The sequence below is a fragment of the Miscanthus floridulus genome, chromosome 6 (assembly GCF_019320115.1).
Source record: "Miscanthus floridulus cultivar M001 chromosome 6, ASM1932011v1, whole genome shotgun sequence".
NCBI classification, from domain to species: domain Eukaryota; kingdom Viridiplantae; phylum Streptophyta; class Magnoliopsida; order Poales; family Poaceae; genus Miscanthus; species Miscanthus floridulus.
The window spans coordinates 63,063,957-63,091,411 of record NC_089585.1 but is presented as its reverse complement, the minus strand read 5'-3'; the positions used below and the strand labels follow the sequence as shown (position 1 = coordinate 63,091,411).

Genomic DNA, 27,455 nt, shown 5'->3' with positions numbered 1-27,455 from the left:
TCAGTTCTGAAAATAAGAGAGTTCAAATTGCATATTTGTACTACTTGTTGCAATCCTTATCCCTAGTAAAAGAAAGTCTATGCTACTTGCTGCATTCTTGTTATAATCATATTGCAAAAGTTCAGTTTGTGCTACTTGTCGAAAAGAAAAGAAAAGAAAAGAAAAGAAAAGAAAAAGAAAATAGAAAAGAAAAAGAAAGGAAAAGGAGGAAAGAAAGAAAGAAAGAAAAAAAAGAAGGGTTAAGTTGATGCTATTTACTCTCATCATTTCCATTGTTTGCTACTGTCCGGTGACAACATTTGTGTCTAGGCTCGCGTCTCTAGCACGGGTTAGCCTAGGACCAGCACGGTACTATCTTTGAACACTTATTCAACTTGCATTGACTAACGTGGTTCCAGCTGTACCTTGATTTTTTTTAAGCCACCTACAGCTCCACAAATTATCTACAACGTCACAGGGTTCTACTTGCTACTACTTGTGTTGTTCTTGTCGTCGCCAACACCATCTGCATAGCAAGGTAAGGACTTGTAAGAACTCGGTTGCACATGCTGAGAGAATGAAAATTGTTGCCACCTAATTCAGTTAGTTGGTAGGACATATTTTCTTGTGATTCCCTTGCTACATACTAACCATGGCAGGAGAAGGTGAAAGGACCCCTCCACAATCACCTCGATCAAAAGCCTTGCTGCAACACTTTGAACGCAAAGTGAGGCTCCATGCTGAACACCTTGATGAGGATGTTCGTGTCACCAATGAGCGCCTTGGTCAATTGGAGACGGCTCAGATTGAGACCAACACCAAGTTGGCTTCCTTGGAAGGCACTCTTGGTTCTGTTAATACATCTCTTGTAGGTGTCTTGGAGCGATTGGAGAGGATGGAACAGAATCGCTGTGATGGTTTCGAACGACGCAATCACAACAACAACAACACCATGGGCAGTGCTGCTGGTCATGATGAAGAAGAATATGCAGCGGACACTGAGCTTGATGAGGAGCTGAATGGTCATCGACGCATCGAACAACATCGCCGCCGCCATGAGACAGGTCCTCGCCGACCACGGCAAGAGGTACGTGCCGATGACTCATTTGGCAAGATTAAATTCACCATACCTGCTTTTGATGGGAGGTATAATCCTGATATGTACCTTAGTTGGGAATTAGCTGTTGATCAGAAATTTACTTGCCATGATTTCCCTGAGGACAAACGTGTTAGGGCTGCAACTAGTGAGTTTACTGACTTTGCCTCTGTTTGGTGGTCTGAATACCATCGTAAGAACCCAAATAACACACCAACTTGGGATGCTTTGAAACGGGTCATGCGGGCCAGATTTGTTCCTTCTTATTATTCCCGTGATCTTTTACATAAGTTGCAACAATTGAGGCAAGGATCCAAATCTGTAGAAGAATACTATCAAGAGCTACAAATGGGTATGCTTCGTTGCAGGCTAGAGGAAAATGAGGATGGTGCCATAGCTAGATTTATGGGTGGGCTGAACCGGGAGATTCAGGATATTCTAGCTTATAAGGAATATAATTCTGTCAATCGTTTATTTCACCTTGCTTGTAAAGCTGAACGAGAAGTGCAGGGACGACGAGCTAGCATGAGGGCTAACATTCCTGCAGGTCGTGCTAGCCCGTGGACACCCTCCAATGCTGCTGCACCGTCAACGCGTGCACCCCCACAATCTTCCTCGACCATCAAGCCACGCTCCTCTACAACAAATTCTGTACCATGCCCAAGTGAACCAACTAGAGGAGCAACGGCTACATCTGCCAAGAGTTCATCCTCGGTGGTATCCACGGGGAGAACAAGGGATATTCAGTGCCTACGCTGCAAAGGATATGGCCACGTACGCAAGGACTGCCCAAGCACACGTGTGATGGTTGTGCGAGCTGATGGTGGGTATTCCTCTGCTAGTGATTTTGATGAAGAAACATATGCTTTGCTTGCTGCTAACAATGTAGCGGAAGGAGATGATTTCCAACAAGACGAAGAGCACATTGGGGCTGAAGCTGCTGAGCACTATGAGAGCCTCGTGGTGCAGCGGGTGCTAAGTGCCCAAATGGAGAGGGCTGAGCAAAATCAGCGCCACACTTTGTTTCAAACCAAGTGTGTGATCAAGGAACGCTCTTGCCGTGTGATCATAGATGGAGGAAGCTGCAACAACTTGGCAAGTGCTGAAATGGTGAAGAAGCTTTTGTTGAGCACAAAACCACACCCGCAGCCTTACTACATTCAGTGGCTTAACAGCAGCGGCAAGGTGAAGGTAACACGATTGGTAAGGGTAGAGTTTGCCATTGGTTCTTATCATGATTCCATTGACTGCGATGTTGTGCCTATGCAAGCATGCTCTATGTTGTTAGGTAGACCATGGCAGTTTGATAAAGATTCCTTGCACTTTGGTAAAACAAATCAATACTCTTTTGTGCATAATGACAAGAAGATTGTGTTGCACCCCATGTCCCCTGAGGCTATTCTAAGAGATGAACTTGCTAGAGCTAGCAAACTTAAGAATCAGGCTGTTGCTAGTGAAAATCAGATTGTCGCTAATGAACTTGAGAAACATAAGAAGAAGTCTAGCAAATCTGTTCATCATAATAAAAATGAGATCAAGCTGAAAGGCTCTTGTTACTTTGCCACCAAATCTGATTTGGATGAGATTGATGCTAGTACTACTGTTTGCTATGCTTTGGTTTGCAAAGAAACTTTATTTTCACTCGAAGATACATCTATTTCTTTGCCTTCTGCTGTCACTAATCTTTTGCAGGAGTATGCCGATGTTTTTCCAAAGGAGGTACCACCGGGGCTGCCACCAATTCGAGGGATTGAACACCAGATTGACCTCATCCCTGGGGCTTCCTTGCCTAATCGTGCGCCGTATAGGACCAACCCGGATGAGACAAAAGAGATTCAGAGACAAGTACAAGAATTGCTCAACAAAGGTTATGTGCGTGAGTCTCTTAGCCCTTGTGCCGTTCCCGTGCTTTTAGTTCCTAAGAAGGATGGATCATGGCGCATGTGTGTTGATTGTAGAGCGATAAACAACATCACAATCAGATATCGTCATCCTATTCCAAGGTTAGATGATATGCTTGATGAATTGAGTGGCTCAATTGTGTTCTCTAAAATTGATTTGCGTAGTGGTTACCACCAGATTCATATGAAGCTAGGAGATGAATGGAAAACAGCGTTTAAAACTAAGTTTGGTTTATATGAATGGCTTGTCATGCCCTTTGGATTGACTAATGCACCCAGCACTTTCATGAGATTAATGAACGAGGTTTTACGCTCTTTTATTGGCAGATTCGTGGTGGTATACTTTGATGACATCTTGATATATAGTAGATCATTAGAGGAACATCTTGATCATTTGCGTGCCGTTTTCAATGCTCTACGGGATGCACACTTGTTTGGCAATCTTGAGAAGTGCACCTTTTGCACAGATCGAGTTTCTTTTCTTGGATATGTTGTGACACCGTAGGGAATCGAAGTTGATCAAGCCAAGGTTGAGGCCATACACAGCTGGCCTGTTCCCTGCACGGTCACACAAGTGCGGAGTTTTCTAGGACTTGCTAGTTTCTACCGTCGATTTGTGAAGGACTTCAGCACCATTGCAGCCCCGCTGCATGAACTCACCAAGAAGGGTGCAACCTTCACTTGGGCTGCAACCCAACAGGATGCTTTCAACACGCTCAAAGATAAGTTAACTCATGCACCTTTACTCCAACTTCCTGATTTCAACAAAACCTTTGAGCTTGAATGTGATGCTAGTGGAATTGGGTTGGGTGGTGTGCTGTTACAAGAGGGGAAACCTGTGGCGTATTTCAGTGAAAAGTTGAGTGGCCCTAGTTTGAACTATTCTACTTATGATAAGGAATTGCTTGCTCTAGTTCGGACTTTGGAAACATGGCAGCATTATTTGTGGCCCAAAGAGTTTGTCATACATTCTGATCATGAATCTTTGAAACACATCCGTAGTCAAGCAAAACTGAACCGTAGACATGCCAAGTGGGTTGAATTCATCGAGTCCTTTCCTTATGTCATCAAACACAAAAAGGGGAAGGAAAATATAATTGCTGATGCTTTGTCTAGACGTTACACCATGCTTTCACAACTTGACTTTAAAATCTTTGGTTTGGAAACTATTAAGGAACAATATGCACATGACAATGATTTCAAAGATGTATTGCTGAATTGCCAAGAGGGGAAAACATGGAACAGATTCATCCTTACCGACGGGTTTGTCTTTAGAGCTAACAAGCTATGCATTCCAGCTAGCTCTGTGCGTTTGTTATTGTTGCAGGAAGCGCATGGAGGAGGACTCATGGGACATTTTGGTGTGAAAAAGACAGAGGACATCCTTGCTGGTCATTTCTTTTGGCCCAAGATGAGGAGAGACGTGGAGAGGTTCGTTGCTCGCTGCACAACATGCCAGAAAGCTAAGTCACACCTTAATCCTCATGGTTTATACATGCCTCTTCCTGTTCCAAGTGCACCGTGGGAAGATATTTCAATGGACTTTGTTTTAGGACTGCCTAGAACAAAGAAGGGGAGGGATAGTGTGTTTGTTGTTGTGGACAGATTTTCTAAAATGGCACATTTCATACCATGTCATAAGAGCGATGATGCTACACATGTTGCTGATTTGTTCTTTCGTGAGATTGTTCGATTGCACGGTGTGCCTAACACCATTGTTTCTGATCGGGATGCAAAATTTCTTAGTCATTTTTGGAGAACTTTGTGGGCTAAGCTAGGGACTAAGCTTTTATTTTCCACTACTTGTCATCCCCAAACTGATGGACAAACTGAGGTTGTCAATAGAACATTATCTACTTTGCTTAGGGCTGTTTTGAAAAAGAACATAAAAATGTGGGAAGAGTGCTTGCCTCATGTTGAGTTTGCTTATAATCGTTCACAGCATTCTACCACTAAGAAAAGCCCTTTTGAGATTGTTTATGGGTTTGTGCCACGTGCTCCTATTGATTTGTTACCTCTTCCAACCTCGGAGCGAGTGAACTTTGATGCTAAACAACGTGCTGAACTGATCTTAAAATTGCATGAAACCACTAAAGAGAAAATAGAGTGCATGAACGCAAAGTATAAACTAGCTGGTAGCAAAGGGAAGAAACATGTCATTTTTGAACCTGGTGATCTAGTTTGGCTCCATTTGAGAAAAGATAGGTTCCCTGATTTGCGAAAGTCTAAGTTGCTGCCTAGAGCCGATGGTCCTTTTAAAGTGTTAGAAAGGATTAATGATAATGCGTACAAACTTGAGCTACCTGCAGCTTTTGGGGTTAGCCCCACTTTTAACATTGCAGATTTGAAACCATATTTGGGAGAAGAGGATGAACTAGAGTCGAGGACGACTCAAATGCAAGAAGGGGAGGATGATGAGGACATCCCTTCCATTGATACAACCACACCTGCTGCACAACAAGGTCCGATGACAAGAGCTCGAGCACAACAACTTAATTATCAGGTAAAGTCGTTCCTCGCTGTTCATACAAACTCGTCTCAGAATTGGATGCTACTAAATCATGGTGATGATTGTCTTATTCTTAGGAATGTTGGTCAAGACCCCATTGCCTCATGTTTAGACCCCATGATGAGGATGGAGCAGCCAAACAAGTGGGAATCATCATTAATGGGGCGCTCAGCTCATCTCGAGACAGCAGGAAACACTCCATCAAAAGTACCATAACTCCTTGATACGAGATCCAATGAAGCTGGTTTTTGACTTGTTGGAAAGAGCGCGTCGTCCTCTTTCACATGGGTCCAACCCCACTATCAGAATCTACCGAATCTGTGCGCAGCAAGCCAAAGGACGCACAGACCTACAGCCCATTGAGGGACGCCTAGATTAGGGTTTCCCACTCCCCCTTGTGCTCTCCTCCTTATAAATAGAGCCAGCAGCCATCAGAATGAGGTTGGGTTTTGTTTAGATGCAAGATAGCTGCTGCTTCTTCCTTGTAAACGCGTGTGTCGACTAGACCACCCGATTTGCTTGTTTCAAGACCCCAACTTGTGATTCAGATTCGGCCTTTGGCTTAAATCCGTGAGTTATTTGCTTGTTCATCTTGTTCTTGCTTGTTCTCGGTTGCTTGCAGGTTCATGGTGTTCTTGGCACGGCAAGAACATCACAATCGGAGCCGGTGTACCTGTTGCTAAGGCGCAGCAACCTTGTGGTCGTTGTAGTCGGACAGCCAACGTCGAATCCACCCCAAATCGAGTTTATCCACACTCACCAAAAGATCAGGAACAACCCCTTGTCCCATCAGTGTTGGGGTTGTTCTCCAACCCTAGGACGCATCCCTAATGGACCCAACTTGATACACGGCCTATTGGACCAAACTAAGGTGACGCAGCACCTTTGGACAGACAAGCTCTCAGTAGTAATTTAGTCATTGCGGCCGCCTCAAAACATATATGGACTTGATTCCAGATCCATATGAAAATAGACTTCATAAGGATTCCATGAAGTACTTGAACGCCCCAATCCGAGTCCGTATGCGACTGTGGTGACCATCATAATTTGGAGCTGTCCTGGAGTCTGAATTCAGCCTCCGCGAATCCTTGTCCCTTTCGGTCCTCTCCCTGGTTCCTAACCAAAACAAGAGTGCACGCGTCTCCATGGTCTAAATATGATGGACAGGAACTCAAGAGTGAACTTACTTGATGATTAATGCGACGAGCACGGGCACGAGTAATAGGACCAGAAACTGGTACTCGTGTCGGCGTGGATGTATTGTTGGTGTTGATGTCCTCATCAGAATCGCACTTCTTTCCATTTGGAGACACTGTTAGTGTCGGTGCAATATAGATGCATGGTTTGCGGTAGACATAACATAGCCTCAAAAATCGTTTTGGACGCACTCGATGGTACCACATGGTGACGAGGCTCAAGTGGAAGCTTGTTTCGGTCCGTTTGGAGATAGTGCTAATCTTGACGCAAGATAGTTGCACAGTTTGCGTTGAATGTACCATAGGCTCGGAAATCATTTTGGAAGCACCCGATGGAACTCCTAGGTGATGTGGGTCATGTGGAATCTCGCTTCTTTCTGTTTGGAGATACTGTTAGTGTCGGTGCAAGATAGGTGCATGGTTTGCGCTAGATGTACCATAGGCTCAGAAATCGTTTTGGACGCACCCGATGGTACCACTAGGTGACGAGGCTCAAGTGCAAGCTTGTTTCAGTCCCTTTGGACATAGTGCTAATATTGACGCAAGATAGGAGCATGGTTTGCATCAAACATACCACAGGCTCGGAAATCGTTTTGGATGCACCTGATGGAACTCCTAGGTGACATGGGTCATTTGCATCTCGCTTTTTTCCGTTTGGAGACAGTGTTAGTGTTAGTGCAAGATAGGTGCACGCTTTGTGACAAATGTACTAGAGGCTCAAAAATCATTTTGGACGCACTCGATGGTACCACTAGGTGATGAGGCTCAAGTGGAAGCTCATTTCGGTCCTTTAGGACATAGTGCTAATCTTGACGCAAGATAGGTGCATGGTTTGCGTCGAGCGTACCAGTAGGCTTGAAAATTGTTTTGGACGCACCCGATGGAACTCCTAGGTGACATGGGTCATGTGGAATCTCGCTTCTTTCCGTTTGGAGATAGTGTTAGTGTTTGTGCAAGATAGGTGCACGCTTTGTGCCAAACGTACCAGAGGCTCAAAAATCATTTTGGACGCACTCGATGGTACCACTAGGTGACGAGGCTCAAGTGGAAGCTCGTTTCGGTCTGTTTGGAGATAGTGCTAATCTTGATGCAAGATAGGTGCACCGTTTGCGTCGAACATACCATAGGCTCAGAAAATCGTTTTGCATGGACTCGATGGAACTCCTAGGTGACGTGGGTCATATGGAATCTCTGTCCTTTCCGTTTGGAGACAGTGTTAGTGTCGGTGCATGATAGCTGCATGGTTTGCGCTAGACGTACCATAGGCTCAGAAATCGTATTGAACGCACCCGATGCTACCACTAGGTGACGAGGCTCTAGTGGAATCTCATTTCGGTCCGTTTGGAGATAGTGCTAATCTTGACGCAAGATAGGAGCACGGTTTGCGTCGTACATACCATAGGCTTAGAAATCATTTTGGACACACTCGATGGAACTCGTAGGTGACATGGGTCATGTGGAATCTCGCTTCTTTCTGTTTGGAGACACTCTTAGGTGACTTGGTCATTTGGAATCTCACTTCTTTCTGTTTGAAGACACTCTTTGTGTCGGTGCAATATAGGTGCATGGTTTGCGGTAGACATACGATAGCCTCAGAAATTGTTTTGGACGCACTCGATGGTACTACTAAGTGATGAGGCTCAATTGGAAGCTCATTTCGGTCCTTTCGGACATAGTGCAAATCTTCATGCAAGATAGGTGCATGGTTTGCATCGAGCGTACCAATACGCTCGAAGATCATTTTGGACGCACCCGATGCAACTCCTAGGTGACATGGGTCATGTGGAATCTCACTTCTTTCTCTTTGGAGATAGTGTTAGTGTCACTGCAAGATAGGTGCACGGATTGCGCCAAACGTACCATGGACTCAGAAATCATTTTGGACGCACCCGACGGTACCACTAGGTGACGAGGCTCAAGTGGAAGCTCGTTTCGGTCTGTTTGAAGATAGTGCTCAACTTGAGGCAATATAGGTGCACGGTTTGCGTCGAACGTACCATAAGCTCGTAAATCAGTTTGGACGCACCCAATGGAACTCCTAGGTGACGTGGGTCATTTGGAATCTCACTTCTTTCTGTTTGGAGACACTCTTAGTGTCGGTGCAATATAGGTGCATGGTTTGCGGTAGACATACCATAGCCTTAGAAATTGTTTTGGACGCACTCGATGGTACTACTAGGTGATGAGGCTCAATTGGAAGCTCATTTCGGTCCTTTCGGACATAGTGCAAATCTTGGTGCAAGATAGGTGCATGGTTTGCGTCGAGTGTACCAATACGCTTGAAAATCATTTTGGACGCACCCAATGGAACTCCTAGGTGACGTGGGTCATGTGGAATCTCACATCTTTCTCTTTGGAGATAGTGTTAGTGTCGGTGCAAGATAGGTGCACGGTTTGCGCCAAACGTACCATCGACTCAGAAATCAATTTGGACGCACCCGATGGTACCACTAGGTGATGAGGCTCAAGTGGAAACTCGTTTCGGTCTGTTTGGAGATAGTGCTAATCTTGATGCAAGATAGGTGCACCATTTGCGTCGAACATACCATAGGCTCGGAAATTGTTTTGGATGGACTCGATGGAACTCCTAGGTGATGTGGGTCATATAGAATCTCTATCCCTTTTGTTTGGAGATAGTGTTAGTGTCGGTGCAAGATAGGTGCATGGTTTGTGCTAGACGTACCATGGGCTCAGAAATCATATTGGATGCACCCTATGGTACCACTAGGTGCTGAGGCTCTAGTGGAATCTCATTTTGGTTCGTTCGGAGATAGTGCTAATCTTTACGCAAGATAGGAGCACGGTTTGTGTCGTACGTTGCATAGGCTTAGACATTGTTTTGGACACACTTTATGGAACTCCTAGGTGACATGGGTCATTTGGAATCTCGCTTCTTTCTGTTTGGAGACAGTGTTAGTTTCGGTGCAATATAGGTGCATGGTTCACGCTAGACATACCACAGGCTTAGAAATCATTTTGGATGCACCCAATGGTACCACTAGGTGACGAGGCTCAAGTGGAAGCTCGTTTCGGTCCATTTGAAGATAGTTCTCAACTTGAGGCAATATAAGTGCATGGTTTGCGTCGAATGTACCATAAGCTCGTAAATCGCCTTGGACACACCCGATGGAACTCCTTGGTGACATAGGTCATTTGGAATCTCACTTCTTTCCATTTGGAGACACTGTTAGTGTCGGTGCAATATAGGTGCATGGTTTGTGGTAGACATACCATAGCCTCAGAAATAGTTTTGGACGCACTCGATGGTACCACTAGTTGACGAGGCTTAAGTGGAAGCTTGTTTTGGTCCTTTAGGACACAGTGTTAATCTTGACGCAAGATAGGTGCATGGTTTGCGTCGAGCATACCAATAGGCTCGAAAATTGTTTTGGACGCACCCGATGGTATTCCGAGGTGACGTGGGTCATGTGGAATCTCACTTCTTTCTCTTTTGAGATAGTGTTAGTATCGGTGCAAGATAGGTGCACGGTTTGCGCCAAACGTACCATCGACTCAGAAATTATTTTGGACGCATCCGATGGTACTGCTAGGTGACGAGGCTCTAGTGGAAGCTCGTTTCGATCCGTTTGGAGAAAGTGCTAATCATGGTGCAAGATAGGTGCACCGGTTTCGTCAAACATACCATAGGCTCGGAAATCATTTTGGATGGACCCGATGGAACTCCTAGGTGACGTGGGTCATATGGAATCTCTCTTTTTCCATTTGGAGATGGTGTTAGTGTCGGTGCAAGATAGGTGCATGGTTTGCGCTAGATGTACCATAGGCTCATAAATCGTTTTGGACGCACCCAATGGTAAACTAGGTTACAAGGCTCAAGTGGAAGTTCATTTTGGTCCGTTTGGAGATATTTCTAATCTTGACGCTAGATAGGAGCACGGTTTGCGTCGAACGTACCATAGGCTCGAAAATTGTTATGGACACACTTGATGGAACTCCTAGGTGATGTGGGTCATTTGGAATATCGCTTCTTTCCATTTGGAGACACTCTTTGTGTCGGTACAATATAGGTGCATGGTTTGCGGTAGACATACTATAGCCTCAGAAATCATTTTGGACGCACTCGATGGTACCACTAGGTGACGAGGCTCAAGTGGAAGCTCGTTTTAGTCCTTTTGGACATAGTGTTAATCTTGACGCAAGATAGGTGCATGGTTTGCGTCGAGCGTACCAATAAGCTCGAAAATCATTTTGGACGCACCCGATGGAACTCCTAGGTGACGTAGGTCTTGTGGAATCTCACTTCTTTCTCTTTGGAGATAGTGTTAGTGTCGGTGCAAGATAGGTGCATGGTTTGCGCCAAACGTACCATCGACTCAGAAATCATTTTGGACGCACCCGATGATTCCACTAGGTGACGAGGCTCAAGTGGAAGCTCATTTCGGTCTGTTTGGAGAAAGTGCTAATCTTGATGCAAGATAGGTGCACCATTTGTGTCGAACATACCATAGGCTCAGAAATCATTTTGGATGGACCCGATGGAACTCCTAGGTGACCTTGGTCATATGGAATATCTCTTCTTTCCATTTGGAGACAGTGTTAGAGATAGGTGCATGGTTTGCGCTAGACGTACCATAGGCTCATAAATCGTTCTGGACGCACCCAAGGGTAACACTAGGTTACAAGGCACAAGTGGAAGCTCATCTTGGTCCATTTGGAGATATTGCTAATCTTGACGCAAGATAGGAGCACGGTTTGCGTCAAACATACCATAGGCTCGGAAATCGTTTTGGACACACTTGATGGAACTCCTAGGTGACGTGGGTCATTTGGAATCTCGCTTCTTTCCGTTTGGAGATAGAGTTGGTGTCGGTGCAAGATAGGTGCATGGTTCGCGCTAGACACACCACAGGCTTAGAAATAATTTTGGATGCACCTGATGGTACCACTACGTGACGAGGGTCAAGTGGAAGCTCGTTTCGGTCCGTTTGAAGATAGTGCTAATCTTGAGGCAATACAGGTGCACGGTTTGCATCGAACATACCATAGGCTCGTAAATTGTTTTAGACGCACCCGATGGAACTCCTAGGTGACATGGGTTATTTGCAATCTCACTTCTTTCTCTTTGGAGATAGTGTTAGTGTCGATGCAAGTTAGGTGCACAGTTTGCACCAAACGTACCATCGACTCAGAAACCATTTTGGACGCACCCGATGGTGCGACTAGTTGACGAGGCTCAAGTGGAAGCTCATTTCGGTCTGTTTGGAGATAGTGCTAATCTTGATGGAAGATAGGTGCACCGTTTGCGTCGAACATACAATAGGCTGAGAAATCATTCTGGATGGACTCGATGGAACTCCTAGGTGACGTGGGTCATATGGAATCTCTGTCCTTTCTGTTTGGAGACAGTGTTAGTGTCAGTGCAAGATAGGTGCATGGTTTGCGCTAGACATACCATAGGCTCAGAAATCATATTGGACGCACTCGATGGTACCACTAGGTGACAAGGCTCTAGTGGAATCTCATTTTGGTTCGTTTGGAGATAGTGCTAATCTTGACGCAAGATAGGAGCACAGTTTGCGTCGTACGTACCATAGGCTCAGAAATCATTTTGGACACACTTTATGGAACTCCTAGGTTAAGTGGGTCATTTGGTATCTCGCTTCTTTCCATTTGGAGACAGTGTTAGTTTCAGTGTAATATAGGTGCATGGTCCGCGCTAGACATACCATAGGCTTAGAAATCATTTTGGATGCACCCAATGGTACCACTAGGTGATGAGGCTCAAGAGGAAGCTCGTTTCGGTCTGTTTGAAGATAGTGCTCAACTTGAGGCAATATAGGTGTATGGTTTGCGACGAGCGTACCATAAGCTCGTAAATCGTTTTGGACGCACCCGATGGAACTCCTAGGTGACGTGGGTCATTTGGAATCTCACTTCTTTCCGTTTGGAGACACTCTTTGTGTCGGTGCAATATAGTTGCATGGTTTGCGGTAGACATACCATAGCCTCAGAAATCGTTTTGGACGCACTCGATGATACCACTAGGTGACAAGGCTCAAGTGGAAGCGCGTTTTGGTCCTTTTGGACATAGTGTTAATCTTGACGTAAGATAGGTGCATGGTTTGCGTTGAGTGTACCAAGAGGCTCAAAAATCGTTTTGGACGCACCCGATGGAACTCCTAGGTGACGTGGGTCATGTGGAATCTCACTTCTTTCTCTTTGGAGATAGTGTTAGTGTCGGTGCAAGATAGGTGCACGGTTTGCGCCAAACATACCATCGACTCAGAAATCATTTTGGACGCACCCGATGGTTCCACTAGGTGACGAGGCTCAAGTAGAAGCTCATTTCGGTCTGTTTGGAGAAAGTGCTAATCTTGATGCAAGATAGGTGCACCGTTTGTGTTGAACATACCATAGGCTCAGAAATCGTTTTGGATGGACCCGATGGAACTCCTAGGTGACATGGGTCATATGGAATCTCTCTTCTTTCCATTTGGAGATGGTGTTAGTATCGGTGCAAGATATTTGCATGGTTTGCGCTAGACGTACCATAGGCTCATAAATCGTTCTGGACGCACCCAAGGGTAACACTAGGTTACAAGGCTCAAGTGGAAGCTCATCTCGGTTCGTTTGGAGATATTGCTAATCTTGACGCAAGGTAGGAGCATGGTTTGTGTCGAACGTACCATAGGCTCGGAAATCATTTTGGACACACTTGATGGAACTCCTAGGTGACGTGGGTCATTTGGAATCTCGCTTCTTTCCGTTTGGAGACTGAGATAGTGTCGATGCAAGATAGGTGCATGGTTCGCGCTACACAAACCACAGGCTTAGAAATAATTTTGGATGCACCTGATGGTACCACTAGGTGACGAGGGTCAAGTGGAAGCTCGTTTCGGTCCATTTGAAGATAGTGCTAATCTTGAGGCAATATAGGTGCACAGTTTGCGTCGAACGTACCATAGGCTCGTAAATTGTTTTAGACGCACCCGATGGAACTCTTAGGTGATGTGGGTCATTTGGAATCTCACTTCTTTCTCTTTCGGAGATAGTGTTAGTGTCGGTGCAAGATAGGTGCACGGTTTGTGCCAAACGTACCATCGACTCAGAAATCATTTTGGACGCACCCGACGGTACCACTAGGTGATGAGGCTCAAGTGGAAGCTTGTTTTGGTCTATTTGGAGATAGTGCTAGTCTTGATGCAAGATAGGTGCACCGTTTGCGTCGAACATACCATAGGCTCAGAAATCATTTTGTATGGACTCGATGGAACTCCTAGGTGACATGGGTCATATGGAATCTCTGTCCTTTCTGTTTGGAGACAGTGTTAGTGTCGGTGCAAGGTGCATGGTTTGCGCTAGACGTACCATAGGCTCAGAAATCGTATTGGACGCACTCGATGGTACCACTAGGTGACGAGGCTCTAGTGGAATCTTATTTCGGTTTGTTTAGAGATAGTGCTAATCTTAACGCAAGATAGGAGCACGGTTTGCATCGTACATAGCATAGGCTCAGAAATCATTTTGGATACACTTTATGGAACTCCTAGGTTAAGTGGGTCATTTGGTATCTCGCTTCTTTCTGTTTGGAGACAGTTTTAGTTTCGGTGTAATATAGGTGCATGGTTCGCGCTAGACATATCACAGGCTTAGAAATCATTTTGGATGCACCCAATGGTACCACTAGGTGATGTGGCTCAAGAGGAAGCTTGTTTCGGTCTGTTTGAAGATAGTGCTCAACTTGAGGCAATATAGGTGTACGGTTTGCGACGAGCGTACCATAAGCTCGTAAATCGTTTTGGACGCACCCGATGGAACTCCTAGGTGACGTGGGTCATTTGGAATCTCACTTCTTTCCGTTTGGAGACACTCTTTGTGTCGGTGCAATATAGTTGCATGGTTTGCGGTAGACATACCATAGCCTCAGAAATCGTTTTGGACGCACTCGATGATACCACTAGGTGACAAGGCTCAAGTGGAAGCGCGTTTCGGTCCTTTTGGACATAGTGTTAATCTTGACGTAAGATAGGTGCATGGTTTGCGTTGAGCGTACCAAGAGGCTCAAAAATCGTTTTGGACGCACCCGATGGAACTCCTAGGTGACGTGGGTCATGTGGAATCTCACTTCTTTCTCTTTGGAGATAGTGTTAGTGTCAGTGCAAGATAGGTGCACGGTTTGCGCCAAACATACCATCGACTCAGAAATCATTTTGGACGCACCCGATGGTTCCACTAGGTGACGAGGCTCAAGTAGAAGCTCATTTTGGTCTGTTTGGAGAAAGTGCTAATCTTGATGCAAGATAGGTGCACCGTTTGTGTTGAACATACCATAGGCTCAGAAATCATTTTGGATGGACCCGATGGAACTCCTAGGTGACATGGGTCATATGGAATCTTTCTTCTTTCCATTTGGAGATGGTGTTAGTATCGGTGCAAGATAGGTGCATGGTTTGCGCTAGACGTACCATAGGCTCATAAATCGTTCTGGATGCACCCAAGGGTAACACTAGGTTACAAGGCTCAAGTGGAAGCTCATCTCGGTCCGTTTGGAGATATTGCTAATCTTGACGCAAGGTAGGAGCATGGTTTGTGTCGAACGTACCATAGGCTCGGAAATCATTTTGGACACACTTGATGGAACTCCTAGGTGACGTGGGTCATTTGGAATCTCGCTTCTTTCCGTTTGGAGACTGAGATAGTGTCGGTGCAAGATAGGTGCATGGTTCGCGCTACACTTACCACAGGCTTAGAAATAATTTTGGATGCACCTGATGGTACCACTAGGTGACGAGGGTCAAGTGGAAGCTCGTTTCGGTCCATTTGAAGATAGTGCTAATCTTGAGGCAATATAGGTGCACAGTTTGCGTCGAACGTACCATAGGCTCGTATATTGTTTTAGACGCACCCGATGGAACTCTTAGGTGATGTGGGTCATTTGGAATCTCACTTCTTTCTCTTTCGGAGATAGTGTTAGTGTCGGTGCAAGATAGGTACACGGTTTGTGCCAAACGTACCATTGACTCAGAAATCATTTTGGACGCACCCGACGGTACCACTAGGTGACGAGGCTCAAGTGGAAGCTTGTTTTGGTCTATTTGGAGATAGTGCTAGTCTTGATGCAAAATAGGTGCACCGTTTGCGTCGAACATACCATAGGCTCAGAAATCGTATTGGACGCACTCGATGGTACCACTAGGTGACGAGGCTCAAGTGGAAGCGCGTTTCGGTCCTTTTGGACATAGTGTTAATCTTGACGTAAGATAGGTGCATGGTTTGCGTTGAGCGTACCAAGAGGCTCAAAAATCGTTTTGGACGCACTTTATGGAACTCCTAGGTTAAGTGGATCATTTGGTATCTTGCTTCTTTCCGTTTGGAGACAGTGTTAGTTTCGGTGTAATATAGGTGCATGGTTCACGCTAGACATACCACAGGCTTAGAAATCATTTTGGATGCACCCAATGGTACCACTAGGTGACGAGGCTCAAGAGGAAGCTCGTTTCGGTCCGTTTGAAGATAGTGCTCAACTTGAGGCAATATAGGTGCACGGTTTGCGACAAACGTACCATAAGCTCGTAAATCGTTTTGGACACACCCGATGGAACTCCTAGGTGACGTGGGTCATTTGGAATCTCACTTCTTTTCATTTGGAGACACTCTTTGCGTCAGTGCAATATAGGTGCATGGTTTGCGGTAGACATACCATACCCTCGAAAATCGTTTTGGACGCACTTGATGGTACCACTAGGTGACGAGGCTCAAGCGGAAGCTCATTTCGGTCCTTTTGGACATAGTGTTAATCTTGACACAAGATAGGTGCATGGTTTGCGTCGAGCATACCAATAGGCTCAAAAATCGTTTTGGACGCACCCGATGGAACTCCTAGGTGACGTGGGTCATGTGGAATCTCACTTCTTTCTCTTTGGAGATAGCGTTAGTGTCGGTGCTAGATAGGTGCACGGTTTGCGCCAAACGTACCATCGACTCAGAAATCTTTTTGGACGCACCCGACGGTACCACTAGGTGACGAGGCTCAAGTGGAAGCTCATTTCGGTCTATTTGGAGATAGTGCTAATCTTGATGCAAGATAGGTGCACCGTTTGCGTCGAACATACCATAGGCTCAGAAATCATTTTGGATTGACTCGATGGAACTCCTAGGTGACGTGGGTCATATGGAATCTCTATCCTTTCCGTTTGGAGACAGTGTTAGTGTCGGTGCAAGATAGGTGCATGGTTTGCGCTAGATGTACCATAGGCTCAGAAATTGTATTGGACGCACTCGATGGTACCACTAGGTGACGAGGCTCTAGTGGAATCTTATTTTGGTTTGTTTAGAGATAGTGCTAATCTTAACGCAAGATAGGAGCACGGTTTGCATCGTACGTAGCATAGGCTCGGAAATCATTTTGGACACACTTTATGGAACTCCTAGGTTAAGTGGGTCATTTGGTATCTCGCTTCTTTCTGTTTGGAGACAGTTTTAGTTTCGGTGTAATATAGGTGCATGGTTTGCGCTAGACATATCACAGGCTTAGAAATCATTTTGGATGCACCCAATGGTACCACTAGGTGATGAGGCTCAAGAGGAAGCTCGTTTCGGTCTGTTTGAAGATAGTGCTCAACTTGAGGCAATATAGGTGTACGGTTTGCGACGAGCGTACCATAAGCTCGTAAATCGTTTTGGACGCACCCGATGGAACTCCTAGGTGACGTGGGTCATTTGGAATCTCACTTCTTTCCGTTTGGAGACACTCTTTGTGTCGGTGCAATATAGTTGCATGGTTTGCGGTAGACATACCATAGCCTCAGAAATCGTTTTGGACGCACTCGATGATACCACTAGGTGACAAGGCTCAAGTGGAAGCGCATTTCGGTCCTTTTGGACATAGTGTTAATCTTGACGTAAGATAGGTGCATGGTTTGCGTTGAGCGTACCAAGAGGCTCAAAAATCGTTTTGGACGCACCCGATGGAACTCCTAGGTGACGTGGGTCATGTGGAATCTCACTTCTTTCTCTTTGGAGATAGTGTTAGTGTCGGTGCAAGATAGGTGCACGGTTTGCGCCAAACATACCATCGACTCAGAAATCATTTTGGACGCACCCGATGGTTCCACTAGGTGACGAGGCTCAAGTAGAAGCTCATTTCGGTCTGTTTGGAGAAAGTGCTAATCTTGATGCAAGATAGGTGCACCATTTGTGTTGAACATACCATAGGCTCAGAAATCGTTTTGGATGGACCCAATGGAACTCCTAGGTGACATGGGTCATATGGAATCTCTCTTCTTTCCATTTGGAGATGGTGTTAGTATCGGTGCAAGATAGGTGCATGGTTTGCGCTAGACGTACAATAGGCTCATAAATCGTTCTGGACGCACCCAAGGGTAACACTAGGTTACAAGGCTCAAGTGGAAGCTCATCTCGGTCCGTTTGGAGATATTGCTAATCTTGACGCAAGGTAGGAGCATGGTTTGTGTCGAACGTACCATAGGCTCAGAAATCATTTTGGACACACTTGATGGCACTCCTAGGTGACGTGGGTCATTTGGAATCTCGCTTCTTTCCGTTTGGAGACTGAGATAGTGTCGGTGCAAGATAGGTGCATGGTTCGCGCTACACATACCACAGGCTTAGAAATAATTTTGGATGCACCTGATGGTACCACTAGGTGACGAGGGTCAAGTGGAAGCTCGTTTCGGTCCATTTGAAGATAGTGCTAATCTTGAGGCAATATAGGTGCACAGTTTGCGTCGAACGTACCATAGGCTCGTATATTGTTTTAGACGCACCCGATGGAACTCTTAGGTGATGTGGGTCATTTGGAATCTCACTTCTTTCTCTTTCGGAGATAGTGTTAGTGTCAGTGCAAGATAGGTGCACGGTTTGTGCCAAACGTACCATCGACTCAGAAATCATTTTGGACGCACCCGACGGTACCACTAAGTGACGAGGCTCAAGTGGAAGCTTGTTTTGGTCTATTTGGAGATAGTGCTAGTCTTGATGCAAGATAGGTGCACCGTTTGCGTCGAACATACCATAGGCTCAGAAATCATTTTGGATGGACTCGATGGAACTCCTAGGTGACGTGGGTCATATGGAATCTCTGTCCTTTCGGTTTGGAGACAGTGTTAGTGTCGGTGCAAGATAGGTGCATGGTTTGCGGTAGACGTACCATAGGCTTAGAAATCGTATTGGACGCACTCGATGGTACCACTAGGTGACGAGGCTCTAGTGGAATCTCATTTCGGTTCGTTTGGAGATAGTGCTAATCTTGACGCAAGATAGGAGCACGGTTTGCGTCGTACGTACCATAGGCTCGGAAATCATTTTGGACACACTTTATGGAACTCCTAGGTTAAGTGGGTCATTTGGTATCTTGCTTCTTTCCATTTGGAGACAGTGTTAGTTTCAGTGTAATATAGGTGCATGGTTCACGCTAGACATACCCCAGGCTTAGAAATCATTTTGGATGCACCCAATGGTACCACTAGGTGACGAGGCTCAAGAGGAAGCTCGTTTCGGTCCGTTTGAAGATAGTGCTCAACTTGAGGCAATATAGGTGCACGGTTTGCGACAAACGTACCATAAGCTCGTAAATCGTTTTGGACGCACCCGATGGAACTCCTAGGTGACGTGGGTCATTTGGAATCTCACTTCTTTTCATTTGGAGACACTCTTTGTGTCAGTGCAATATAGGTGCATGGTTTGCGGTAGACATACCATACCCTCGGAAATCATTTGGGACGCACTTGATGGTACCACTAGGTGACGAGGCTCAAGCGGAAGCTCGTTTCGGTCCTTTTGGACATAGTGTTAATCTTGACACAAGATAGGTGCATGGTTTGCGTCGAGCATACCAATAGGCTCGAAAATCATTTTGGACGCACCCGATGGAACTCCTAGGTGACGTGGGTCATGTGGAATCTCACTTCTTTCTCTTTGGAGATAGTGTTAGTGTCGGTGCTAGATAGGTGCACGGTTTGCGCCAAACGTACCATCGACTCAGAAATCTTTTTGGACGCACCCGACGGTACCACTAGGTGACGAGGCTCAAGTGGAAGCTCGTTTCGGTCTATTTGGAGATAGTGCTAATCTTGATGCAAGATAGGTGCACCGTTTGCGTCGAACATACCATAGGCTCAGAAATCATTTTGGATGGACTCGATGGAACTCCTAGGTGACGTGGGTCATATGGAATCTCTATCCTTTTCGTTTGGAGACAGTGTTAGTGTCGGTGCAAGATAGGTGCATGGTTTGCGCTAGATGTACCATAGGCTCAGAAATTGTATTGGACGCACTCGATGGTACCACTAGGTGACGTGGCTCTAGTGGAATCTTATTTTGGTTTGTTTAGAGATAGTGCTAATCTTAACGCAAGATAGGAGCACGGTTTGCATCGTACGTAGCATAGGCTCGGAAATCATTTTGGACACACTTTATGGAACTCCTAGGTTAAGTGGGTCATTTGGTATCTCGCTTCTTTCTGTTTGGAGACAGTTTTAGTTTTGGTGTAATATAGGTGCATGGTTCGCGCTAGACATATCACAGGCTTAGAAATCATTTTGGATGCACCCAATGGTACCACTAGGTGATGAGGCTCAAGAGGAAGCTCGTTTTGGTCTGTTTGAAGATAGTGCTCAACTTGAGGCAATATAGGTGTACGGTTTGTGACGAGCGTACCATAAGCTCGTAAATCATTTTGGACGCACCCGATAGAACTCCTAGGTGACGTGGGTCATTTGGAATCTCACTTCTTTCCGTTTGGAGACACTCTTTGTGTCGGTGCAATATAGTTGCATGGTTTGCGGTAGACATACCATAGCCTTAGAAATCGTTTTGGACGCACTCGATGATACCACTAGGTGACAAGGCTCAAGTGGAAGCGCGTTTCGGTCCTTTTGGACATAGTGTTAATCTTGACGTAAGATAGGTGCATGGTTTGCGTTGAGCGTACCAAGAGGCTCAAAAATCATTTTGGACGCACCCGATGGAACTCCTAGGTGACGTGGGTCATGTGGAATCTCACTTCTTTTCTCTTTGGAGATAGTGTTAGTGTCGGTGCAAGATAGGTGCACGGTTTGCGCCAAACATACCATCGACTCAGAAATCATTTTGGATGCACCCAATGGTTCCACTAGGTGACGAGGCTCAAGTAGAAGCTCATTTCGGTCTGTTTGGAGAAAGTGCTAATCTTGATGCAAGATAGGTGCACCGTTTGTGTTGAACATACCATAGGCTCAGAAATCGTTTTGGATGGACCCGATGGAACTCCTAGGTGACATGGGTCATATGGAATCTCTCTTCTTTCCATTTGGAGATGGTGTTAGTATCGGTGCAAGATAGGTGCATGGTTTGCGCTAGACGTACCATAGGCTCATAAATCGTTCTGGACGCACCCAAGGGTAACACTAGGTTACAAGGCTCAAGTGGAAGCTCATCTCGGTCCGTTTGGAGATATTGCTAATCTTGACGCAAGGTAGGAGCATGGTTTGTGTCGAACGTACCATAGGCTCGGAAATCATTTTGGACACACTTGATGGAACTCCTAGGTGACGTGGGTCATTTGGAATCTCGCTTCTTTCCGTTTGGAGACTGAGATAGTGTCGGTGCAAGATAGGTGCATGGTTCGCGCTACACATACCACAGGCTTAGAAATAATTTTGGATGCACCTGATGGTACCACGAGGTGACGAGGTTCAAGTGGAAGCTCGTTTCGGTCCATTTGAAGATAGTGCTAATCTTGAGGCAATATAGGTGCACAGTTTGCGTCGAACGTACCATAGGCTCGTATATTGTTTTAGACGCACCCGATGGAACTCTTAGGTGATGTGGGTCATTTGGAATCTCACTTCTTTCTCTTTCGGAGATAGTGTTAGTGTCAGTGCAAGATAGGTGCACGGTTTGTGCCAAACGTACCATCGACTCAGAAATCATTTTGGATGCACCCGACGGTACCACTAGGTGACGAGGCTCAAGTGGAAGCTTGTTTTGGTCTATTTGGAGATAGTGCTAGTCTTGATGCAAGATAGGTGCACCGTTTGCGTCGAACATACCATAGGCTCAGAAATCATTTTGGATGGACTCGATGGAACTCCTAGGTGACGTGGGTCATATGGAATCTCTGTCCTTTCCGTTTGGAGACAGTGTTAGTGTCGGTGCAAGATAGGTGCATGGTTTGCGGTAGACGTACCATAGGCTTAGAAATCGTATTGGACGCACTCGATGGTACCACTAGGTGACGAGGCTCTAGTGGAATCTCATTTCGGTTCATTTGGAGATAGTGCTAATCTTGACGCAAGATAGGAGCACGGTTTGCGTCGTACGTACCATAGGCTCGGAAATCATTTTGGACACACTTTATGGAACTCCTAGGTTAAGTGGGTCATTTGGTATCTTGCTTCTTTCTGTTTGGAGACAGTGTTAGGTTCGGTGTAATATAGGTGCATGGTTCACGCTAGACATACCACAGGCTTAGAAATCATTTTGGATGCACCCAATGGTACCACTAGGTGACGAGGCTCAAGAGGAAGCTCGTTTCGGTCCGTTTGAAGATAGTGCTCAACTTGAGGCAATATAGGTGCACGGTTTGCGACAAACGTACCATAAGCTCGTAAATTGTTTTGGACGCACCCGATGGAACTCCTAGGTGACGTGGGTCATTTGGAATCTCAATTCTTTTCATTTGGAGACACTCTTTGTGTCAGTGCAATATAGGTGCATGGTTTGCGGTAGACATACCATACCCTCGGAAGTCGTTTTGGACGCACTTGATGGTACCACTAGGTGACGAGGCTCAAGCGGAAGCTCGTTTTGGTCCTTTTGGACATAGTGTTAATCTTGACACAAGATAGGTGCATGGTTTGCGTCGAGCATACCAATAGGCTCGAAAATCATTTTGGACGCACCCGATGGAACTCCTAGGTGACGTGGGTCATGTGGAATCTCACTTCTTTCTCTTTGGAGATAGCGTTAGTGTCGGTGCTAGATAGGTGCACGGTTTGCGCCAAACGTACCATCAACTCAGAAATCTTTTTGGACGCACCCGACGGTACCACTAGGTGACGAGGCTCAAGTGGAAGCTCGTTTCGGTCTGTTTGGAGATAGTGCTAATCTTGATGCAAGATAGGTGCACCGTTTGCGTCGAACATACCATAGGCTCAGAAATCATTTTGGATGGACTTGATGGAACTCCTAGGTGACGTGGGTCATATGGAATCTCTATCCTTTCCGTTTGGAGACAGTGTTAGTGTCGATGCAAGATAGGTGCATGGTTTGCACTAGATGTACCATAGGCTCAGAAATCATATTGGACGCACTCGATGGTACCACTAGGTGACGAGGCTCTAGTGGAATCTCGTTTTGGTTCGTTTGGAGATAGTGCTAACCTTGACGCAAGATAGGAGCACGGTTTGCGTCGTACGTACCATAGGCTCGTAAATCATTATGGACACACTTTATGGAACTCCTAGGTTAAGTGGGTCATTTGGTATCTCGCTTCTTTCCGTTTGGAGACAGTGTTAGTTTTGGTGTAATATAGGTGCATGGTTCGCGCTAGACATACCACAGGCTTAGAAATCATTTTGGATGCACCCAATGGTACCACTAGGTGACGAGGCTCAAGAGGAAGCTCGTTTCGGTCCGTTTGAAGATAGTGCTCAACTTGAGGCAAATATAGGTGCACGGTTTGCGTCGAACGTACCATAAGCTCGTAAATCATTTTGGACGCACCCGACGGAACTCCTAGGTGACGTGGGTCATTTGGAATCTCACTTCTTTCCGTTTGGAGACACTCTTAGTGTCGGTGCCATATAGGTGCATGGTTTGCGGTAGACATACCATAGCCTCAGAAATCATTTTGGACGCACTTGATGGTACCACTAGGTGACGAGGCTCAAGTGGAAGCTCGTTTCGGTCTGTTTGGAGATAGTGCTAATCATGATGCAAGATAGATGCACCGTTTGCGTCGAACATACCATAGGCTCAGAAATCATTTTGGACGCACAGGATGGAACTCCTAGGTGACGTGGGTCATGTGGAATCTCACTTCTTTCTCTTTGGAGATAGTGTTAGTGTCAGTGCAAGATAAGTGCACGATTTGCGCCAAACGTACCATCGACTCAGAAATCATTTTGGTCGCACCCGATGGAACCACTGGGTGATGAGGCTCAAGTGGAAGATCGTTTTGGTCCGTTTGAAGATAGTGCTCAACTTGAGGCAATATAGGTGCACGGTTTGTGTCGAACGTACCATAGGCTCATAAATCGGTTTGGACACACCCAATGGAACTCCTAGGTGACGTAGGTCATTTGGAATCTTACTTCTTTCTGTTTGGAGACACTGTTAGTGTCGGTGCAATATAGGTGCATGGTTTGCTGTAGACATACCATAGCCTCAGAAATCATTTTGGACGCACTAGATGGTAGCACCAGGTGAAGAGGCTCAAGTCAAAGCTCGTTTTGGTCCTTTCAAACATAGTGTTAATCCTTACGCAAGATAGGTGCATGGTTTGTGTCGCGCGTACCAATAGGCTCAAAAATCATTTTGAACGCATAGGATGGAACTCCTAGGTAACGTGGGTCATGTGGAATCTCACTTCTTTCTCTTTGGAGATAGTGTTAGTATCGGTGCAAGATAGGTGCACGGTTTGCGCCAAACGTACCATCGACTCAGAAATCATTTTGGATGCACCCGATGGTACCACTAGGTGACGAGGCTCACGTGGAAGCTCGTTTTGGTCCATTAGGAGAAAGTGCTAATCTTGATGCAAGATAGGTGCACCGTTTACGTCGAACATACCATAGGCTTGAAAATCATTTTGGATGGACCCGATGGAACTCCTAGATGACGTGGGTCATATGGATTCTCTCTTCTTTCCATTTGGAGACGGTGTTAGTGTCGGTGCAAGATAGGTGCATGGTTTGCGCTAGACGTACCATAGGCTCATAAATCGTTTTGGACGCACCCAAAGGTAACACTAGGTTACAAGGCTCAAGTGGAAGCTCATTTCGGTCCATTTGGAGATATTGCTAATCTTGACGCAAGATAGGAGCACGGTTTGTGTCCTACGTACCATAGGCTCGGAAATCATTTTGGACACGCTTTGTGGAACTCCTAGGTTAAGTGGGTCATTTGGGATCTCGCTTCTTTCCGTTTGGAGACAGTGTTAGTTTCGGTGTAATATAGGTGCATGGTTCGCGCTAGACATACCACAGGCTTAGAAATCATTTTGGATGCACCCAATGGTACCACTAGGTGACGAGGCTCAAGAGGAAGCTCGTTTCGGTCCGTTTGAAGATAGTGCTCAACTTGAGGCAATATAGGTGCACGGTTTGCGATGAACGTACCATAAGCTCGTAAATCATTTTGGACGCACCCGATGGAACTCCTAGGTGACGTGGGTCATTTGGAATCTCACTTCTTTCTGTTTGGAGACACTCTTTGTGTCGGTGCAATATAGGTGCATGGTTTGCGGGAGACATACCATAGCCTCAGAAATCATTTTGGACGTACTCGATGGTACCACTAGGTGACGAGGCTCAAGTGGAGGCTCGTTTCGGTTTTTGGACGTAGTGTTAATCTTGACGCAAGATAGGTGCATGGTTTGCGTTGAGCGTACCAATAGGCTCAAAAATAATTTTGGACACACCCGATGGAACTCCTAGGTGATGTGGGTCATGTGAAAATCTCACTTCTTTCTCTTTAGAGATAGTGTTAGTGTTGGTGCAAGATAGGTGCACGGTTTGCGCCAAATGTACCATAGACTCAGAAATCATTTTGGATGCACCCGATGGTTCCACTAGGTGACGAGGCTCAAGTGGAAGCTTGTTTCGGTCTATTTGGAGAAAGTACTAATCTTGATGCAAGATAGGTGCACCGTTTGCGTCGAACATACCATAGGCTCGAAAATTGTTTTGGATGGACCCGATGGAACTCCTAGGTGACGTGGGTCATATGGAATCTCTCTTCTTTCCATTTGGAGACGGTGTTAGTGTCGGTGCAAGATAGGTGCATAGTTTGCGCTAGACGTACCATAGGCTCATAAATCATTCTAGACGCACCCAAGGGTAACACTAGGTTACAAGGCTCGAGTGGAAGCTCATTTCGGTCCATTTGGAGATATTGCTAATCTTGACGCAAGATAGGAGCACGGTTTGCGTCGAATGTACCATTGGCTCGGAAATCATTTTGGACACACTTGATGGAACTCCTAGGTGACGTGAGTCATTTGGAATCTCGCTTCTTTCCGTTTCGAGACAGAGTTAGTGTCGGTGCAAGATAGGTGCATGGTTCACGCTAGACATACCACAGGCTTAGAAATAATTTTGGATGCACCTGATGGTACCACTAGGTGACGAGGGTCAAGTGGAAGCTCGTTTCGGTCTGTTTGAAGATAGTGCTAATCTCGAGGCAATACAAGTGCATGGTTTGCGTCGAACGTACCATAGGCTCATAAATTGTTTTAGACGCACCCGAGGGAACTTCTAGGTGACGTGGGTCGTTTGGAATCTCACTTCTTTCTCTTTGGAGATAGTGTTAGTGTCGGTTCAAGATAGGTGCACGGTTTGCGCCAAACGTACCATCGACTTAGAAATCATTTTGGACGCACCCGATGGTACCACTAGGTGACGAGGCTCAAGTGGAAGCTCATTTCGGTCTGTTTGGAGATAGTGCTAATCTTGATGCTAGATAGGTGCACCATTTGCGTCGAACATACCATAGGCTCAGAAATCATTTTGGATGGACTCGATGGAACTCCTAGGTGACGTGGGTCATATGGAATCTCTGCCCTTTCCATTTGGAGAAAGTGTTAGTGTCGATGCAAGATAGGTGCATGGTTTGTGCTAGATGTACCATAGGCTCAGAAATCGTATTGGACGCACTCGATGGTACCAGTAGGTGACAAGGCTCTAGTGGAATCTCATTTCGGTTCATTTGGAGATAGTGCTAACCTTGACGCAAGATAGGAGCACGGTTTACGTCGTACGTACCATAGGCTCGGAAATCATTTTGGACTCACTTTTTGGAACTCCTAGGTTAAGTGGGTCATTTGGCATCTCGCTTCTTTCCGTTTGGAGACAGTGTTAGTTTTGTGGTAATAAAGGTGCATGGTTCGCGCTAGACATACCACAGGCTTAGAAATCATTTTGGATGCACCCAATGGTACCACTAGGTGACGAGGCTCAAGAGGAAACTTGTTTCGGTCTGTTTGAAGATAGTGCTCAACTTGAGGCAATATAGGTGCACGGTTTGCGTCGAACGTACCATAAGCTCGTAAATCGTTTTGGACGCACCCGATGGAACTCCTAGGTGACGTGGGTCATTTGGAATCTCACTTCTTTTTGTTTGGAGACACTCTTAGTTTTGGTGCCATATAGGTGCATGGTTTGCGGTAGACATACCATAGCCTCAGAAATCGTTTTGGACGCGCTCGATGGTACCACTAGGTGACGAGGCTCAAGTGGAAGCTCGCTTTGGTCCTTTTGGACATAGTGTTATTCTTGACGCAAGATAGGTGCATTGTTTGCGTCAAGCGTACCAATAGGCTCGAAAATCATTTTGGACGCACCCGATGGAACTCCTAGGTGACGTGGGTCATGTGGAATCTCACTTCTTTCTCTTTGGAGATAGTGTTAGTATTGGTGCAAGATAGGTGCATGGTTTGCGCCAAACGTACCATTGACTCAGAAATCATTTTGGACGAATCCGATGGTTCCACTAGGTGACGAGGCTCAAGTGGAAGCTCATTTCGGTCTGTTTGGAGAAAGTGCTAATCCTGATGTAAGATAGGTGCACCGTTTGCGTCGAACATACCATAG

At 45.8% G+C, this 27,455-nt stretch overlaps 2 protein-coding genes across 2 annotated transcripts in view; one reads left to right on the top strand and one right to left on the bottom strand.

The window, feature by feature from the left end:
* Window positions 1–206: 206 nt before the first annotated feature.
* Window positions 207–3,145, top strand: LOC136458310 (uncharacterized; the record flags this gene model as incomplete). Its single annotated transcript, XM_066458271.1, has 1 exon — window positions 207–3,145. A coding segment is annotated over exon 1 (2,514 nt), but the record flags the coding sequence as incomplete, so codon positions are not given.
* A 563-nt stretch (window positions 3,146–3,708) lies between these two features.
* The window catches only part of LOC136460633 (uncharacterized), a 92,622-nt gene continuing 68,875 nt past the window's right edge, over window positions 3,709–27,455 (bottom strand). Inside the window, exon 4 of the mRNA XM_066460259.1 lies at window positions 3,709–3,793. Within this exon, the coding sequence (XP_066316356.1) occupies window positions 3,709–3,793 (85 nt within the window). The remainder of the gene's footprint in view (window positions 3,794–27,455) is intronic.